Source organism: Mastomys coucha, unplaced genomic scaffold, assembly GCF_008632895.1.
Source record: "Mastomys coucha isolate ucsf_1 unplaced genomic scaffold, UCSF_Mcou_1 pScaffold21, whole genome shotgun sequence".
Taxonomy (NCBI): domain Eukaryota; kingdom Metazoa; phylum Chordata; class Mammalia; order Rodentia; family Muridae; genus Mastomys; species Mastomys coucha.
This window is the reverse complement of record NW_022196904.1, coordinates 98,069,917-98,075,376: the sequence shown is the minus strand read 5'-3', so window position 1 is coordinate 98,075,376 and position 5,460 is coordinate 98,069,917. Positions and strand designations below refer to the sequence as shown.

The 5,460-nt window shown below is 40.3% G+C and overlaps 1 protein-coding gene across 8 annotated transcripts in view; it reads left to right on the top strand.

Moving 5' to 3' along the window:
- Stk33 (serine/threonine kinase 33) overlaps positions 1–5,460 on the top strand; it is a 176,086-nt gene that overhangs the window by 102,918 nt on the left and 67,708 nt on the right. For 4 of the 8 annotated variants that reach the window (XM_031387804.1, XM_031387806.1, XM_031387805.1 and 1 more), the window contains 4 exons: positions 177–553; positions 1,363–1,473; positions 3,427–3,540; positions 4,522–4,626. In XM_031387804.1, coding sequence (XP_031243664.1) covers positions 341–553; positions 1,363–1,473; positions 3,427–3,540; positions 4,522–4,626 — 543 coding nt within the window. In that variant the 5' untranslated portion in view covers positions 177–340. The remainder of the gene's footprint in view (positions 1–176; positions 554–1,362; positions 1,474–3,426; positions 3,541–4,521; positions 4,627–5,460) is intronic. The other 4 variants (XM_031387809.1, XM_031387810.1, XM_031387808.1 and 1 more) reach the window with 2 other exon arrangements.

The following is a 5,460-nucleotide window of genomic DNA, read 5'->3' as shown; positions in this document are numbered from 1 at the left end:
TTTCCAACTAAGGCTTGTTTATCTCAATGCTCTCTGCTCTGACCAGAGACCAGGTGTTCAATATATATGTATAGGGTGGCAGCTGTGGCTCCCCACATAGTTTCTGGTTTACCTGAGGTTGTCAGGAGGTGATAGGATAGGATTTTGCTAAATGGTGCCTTCTTTTCTGCCCACAGTTCCCATGCGTGAAGTGCGGTACCTCATTAACCCAAGGACTTCACACCAACAGGAAGCTGTATTCTTTACCAGCAACCCACCACATCCCTTTTGATCTGGTTGTCTTTTTCAAAAAGTGGAAACATTTCTTTCGAGTTATTTTTGTTTTAAAGCCATTTAAGCAATGGCTGACCATGGCTTGGATGACATACCTACAGTGTGCCCCCACTGTACATCTCCTCAGGATGGTCTACTTTGTGTGTGTTCAGCAGGCAAATCTCCAGTTCTGGTGGTGGAAATGTCACAGACATCGAGTATTGGTAGTACAGACATTTTTGCTTCACAAGAGAGAAAAAAAGAAAGAAATTCCAGCAGAGAATCTTCTCTAAAAGATTTGGTAAATATTGAATATTCTGCAACACAAATTGACAGCTCATACTCTATTCCCATCTCTAAGTCACTCCTTATCCTATGAGCCCTTGCCAGTTAATCCATTGCCTTCTTGGAGTTCTTAAAGAACTATTTGTTTCCCACAGAAGATGAGCAAAGTTGACTAGTTACATGTTTTATGATATTTTCAGTCACTGTCACAATTATTTCTCAGGATCCCAAACAGTTAAGATTATTAGTCCAGCTCTTTAAAGCTGTTTATACAGGAAAAAATTCTTTTCCAAGTTTAACTAAATAGGACTTTTTGGTCATTTTCTTCAACTGATACAGAGTAAGATTTATGACAAAGGTTAACGGGTAAGCTGTAACTTCATTATCTAAGATAAGGTTCTAGTTATCTATCTAGAATATAAAATATACTTTACAAGGCTGGCTCACATGGCTTTCAAATAATGTGTGGATTCCCAGTCTAACTGGTTTGTCTGCATTAATCTGTGAGAAGAGCCTAGCATGGGACTGTAGTCCACCTAGTGTAAGTTTTACAGTTCGGTGGCAAGGAACTGAACTGTAAGATTAGGGAAAGGCAGACCCTGATTCGTCACCTGAACCTGCTGACACTTGCAGCCTCACTTGATGGTCTTCTTTAGCCTAATGAGCCAGTGATTTTTACTGTACTCTAGATTTGAAAACAACAAGCAATTATTTTGTATGTATGCTATATGTATGGTATCCATTAAAGCTTATCCCACTTAGAGTTCACCATTAAAAGAATATTTCATCTTAAGAGTTGTTTTTCAAAAATATCTTTGGCCCTAGTCCATAAAATCTTCAAATGTGGAGAGAAAACCTCAGCCACAAAGGAGTCGGAGCAATGTCACAGAAGGCAAAATCCCACACATAAGAATGGATAACGGAGCGGATATTGAGGTATGCAGAAAGCAAGATGAAGCTGCTAGAAGGGCTCAGGTTTCTTCTTTAGAACACTTTGTTTCATCTTTTAATCAAAATTTAGTTATTTTAATTTAAAAATTTCACAATATATTTTGACAATGTTTCCCCTCCTCCAACTCCTCCCACTCACTTTATCTTTGTTCTTTCTCTGTTTTTCAAAACAAAACAAACTCCCACAAAACACAAAAACCAAAATAAACAAAGACCCAAAAGACAAAGATATGAAAAGTTCACATACACACATACACAAGCACACATACCAATGAAAAAACAAAAACAAAGCATGGAGTCCGTTTTGTGTTGGCTAAGTACTCCTGGGCATGGCGCCTTCCCTGGAGTGTAGTTATACATGCACAGTGACACTCCATTTGGAGAAAGCAGATTTTCTCTTTTTTTCCAGCAGGTATGAATTGCAAATAGCTTATTCGTTAGGGGTAGACTTTGTGTCCACTTCTCCCTCTAGTGCTAGGACCAGACTGGCTTGAGCCTGTGCAGGTCTTAGGAGTGTTGCCACAGTATCTGTAAATTCATATGTGCACCTAAGACTAGAGAGGCCATGGGCCCTGTGGGAAAACCTAATCTATCGTTCTGCTAAAGGCACATAGAGTAAAATGAGTTCTGATGCCCTGGTACGACCCCATAGGTAAGAGTCTCGCTCAACCCTCATCTGGCAGGCTTCTTGCAGTAGATGAGAATTAACAGAGACCCATGACTGGACAATGTATTGAGACTCTTGGAGCATTTAGTTCTAATGTGATGTCTTCCTTAAATCCATCCCCTTAAGGCTCAGGGATCTATGCAGAAGAAGAAGCAGAAAGATTGTAAGAGCCAGAGGTGATGGATGACTCCAAGGAAAGACACACCAGACCCGAACTTTCAGTTTTCCTCTAAGCCAATGGTTTGTGACAGAGGCAATTGAAAAGTAAACTTGAAGAAAGGAAGTAAAGACTGCAATAAAAATTTCAAGCACATTGAAGTTTTTACTAAAGGAACCACAGACTATTTCCTGCTCATGCAGGGACAAGGGATTTCACCCAAACTGGGGGTATTTGCACTAAGACTCTTCCTAAAGGCAATAATAGTACACTCTTTGTTTGGAATTTTTGATGATGCAGAAGCCAAACAATTTTACATAGCTCATCTGCTCACTGTTTTGGTGACCCCTCCATTTTCCCAGTTTAGATAAATGCCCTCATCATTCTTTTCAGGATTCCAATTAATATAAAAGTAAGTAAGTAAGGCCTGCAGAGATTAGCCATTCAGTAAAGTGCTTTTAGGATGAGCACGAGGATCAGATTTGGATCCTGGATCCTGTGTAAAAAGTGGGGTGCAGTGGCACCTGTAGCTCCAGTGCTGGGGGAGAGGAAGAGAGAAATGTAAGCAGCAGGACACAGGAGGCACGTCCTGTCTCATTGTTCAGGCAAAGGTAGCTGCATGGCCAACCACTACAAGAGTCAGAGTGGAATCTCCAAGGGAGACTTCAGCTGCCTGACCCCACAGAGGCTTCGCTGGTGGTACTGCCCCAGCCAGTGTCCCATGTGTCCTTGCCCTGTGCATGATCGGTTTAGAAACTCATCTGCACCCTGCTGATGATCTGCATCGCAGAAATTATACATACTAACCCTCAGGAAATGAAAAAGAGTGACTTGTGTGGTTTTTATTTTGTACTGTGAACCAGAACACTGCTGTTGGCCAAACCAGTTCATTCTCTCTTTGAAAACAAAAGCTAAATGATAAATCAGAAAGAGTCTTGGTTTAGATCAGTGGTTCTACTGAAGCAAATGCATAGTGTCTCTATTTGACCTCACCCTAGAACAGAATTCCTCTTCCCTTGGCAGATATCTTTCAGTATTGTATGTTCATTCTTAATGCCTGGTGAATGCCACAGAAACAGAGGAACTCTTTTTTTGTTTGTTTGTTTGTTTCCAGGAATTCTATACCTTTGGAAGAATATTGGGACAGGGGAGCTTTGGAATGGTCATTGAAGCTATAGATAAGGAAACGGGAGCTAAGTGGGCAATTAAAAAAGTGAATAAAGATAAGGTAAGGCTTTCCTGTGTGGTATTCCCAGGGTACAGTGCCAGGGAGGGGTAGGAGTGGACAGTGCAGCTTCCCTCATTAACCCAGGTTGTGTCTTCCCATGAGGGCCAGGATGTGACCAGTTGCTGGAGAAGTGTGGGGACTACTCTAATCTCCCGTGAAGGCAGACTTGTGCTGTCTGGAAAATGCAAAAATATCAGCAGAACCAGTATCAGGGGAGCTGATGATCTGGGCCAGAGTTGGAGAAGATAGGGAGCACCCTAGAATTTTCTAGATGACAGTCTTGCCTTCTAAAGGATATCCATGATCCCCTGGAGATATCTTCATTTTACCCTTTGTCTCAGGCACAGTAAAGCTTAGATGTTAGTGGACACACTGGGCTTGGATTAGTCTTAAGGTAAGGTCTCTGCCTCTTTTTTCTCCTCAGTTAACCAGGGAGACGTAGAAGTAGCATAAATACCAGGTCAATTGTTAACATAACATAATATAATATAATATATCATATATGTACTACACATGTAAATTAAATCAAAACAAGACAACAACAAAGGAAATTTTTTTGTTGTGAAGCCATCTCAGATTGAGGTCCCAAGAAGATTTTCTTTTTGTTATGCCGATGTACAAGGATCCCTGTGATTGAAAGTAATATCAAAAAGATATGCTAAAATTAGAATGAAGGCCAGAGGCTATGTTTAGCAAATTTATGGAAACAGTTCAAGAGATTGATCAAGGCCAAATGAAATATAACTTGGAAATGGACTAAGAAAAGAAAGGGCATAATTTGATCTGATTTTGGGATGGGAGATCCACTTCTCCATTTTTCTTCAGAAAGGAGCAGGCCTCCAACATGATTATCTTTGTCTTTCCAGAATGTTTTAAGAAAGACATTATTCAAAACTGTAGGAAAGGGTATAAAATAGCTAACTTTCATATGAGGAAAGTAGGCGTGGCTTCCCACAAGTAACCCGTTTCTTCATCGATTAGGCTGGAAGTTCTGCGGTGAAGTTACTGGAGCGGGAGGTGAACATCCTAAAGACTGTCAAACATCAACACATCATCCACCTGGAGCAAGTGTTTGAGTCACCTCAGGTAAAGCTCCCTCAGGAGCTGCAGCTGGAAGGTTGTCATTATTACAAAATGAGTGTCGTTCCATTCCAAAGTTACCCTCTGAGTCCTTGGCAAAAATCTGTCACTAGAGATTGATGAGAACATTCTGAAGGACTTCTATTATTGATTGTATAATTAGGTGTGTAATGATTAGATTGATGTCTTTAGTTACATGTTCTGGGTGGCACATTAGAAACAAATGTTCAAGATTAGAAAAATGTCATGCAAATCAAATATCAAGTATTGGTTCCTCCGAGATGGCATCCTTCCCTAGTTGCCTTAGTCCATATACTAGAGACCATTTGATTATTGCTAGGATTTTGCAAAGTTAGCTTCATGATTAAATTGATAAGGTTTACTTGGCATGGTGTAGAAAATACTTTCTTTCCTTTCCTTTTCTTTCTTTTTAAAATTATTCTTCTTTTATATAGTATATCCTGACTGCAGTCTCCCCTCCATGCACTCCCCTCAGTCTCCCCCACATCCCTTCTCTCCCAGATCCACTTCTCCATTTTCCTTCAGAAAAGAGCAGGCCTCCCAGGACTATCAACTGCACACACTGTTTTTTTTTTTTTTTCTCTCTCAATTTATTAACTTGGCAATCACTTCTACTACCTGGAAACAGTATACTAGGCATATGGACAGATTATCTTTTTCTTTAAATCCTGATTCCATTACTTGTTAGCCATGAGAACATGACCAAGTTATTCAACTTCTCTGTTGAGTAATTGTCTCACCTGTGAAGTGCTGAGTCATCTGGGTATTGAGGGATTAGAGATTAATGGGTCTGTGGATGCAATACATTCATCTTGACAC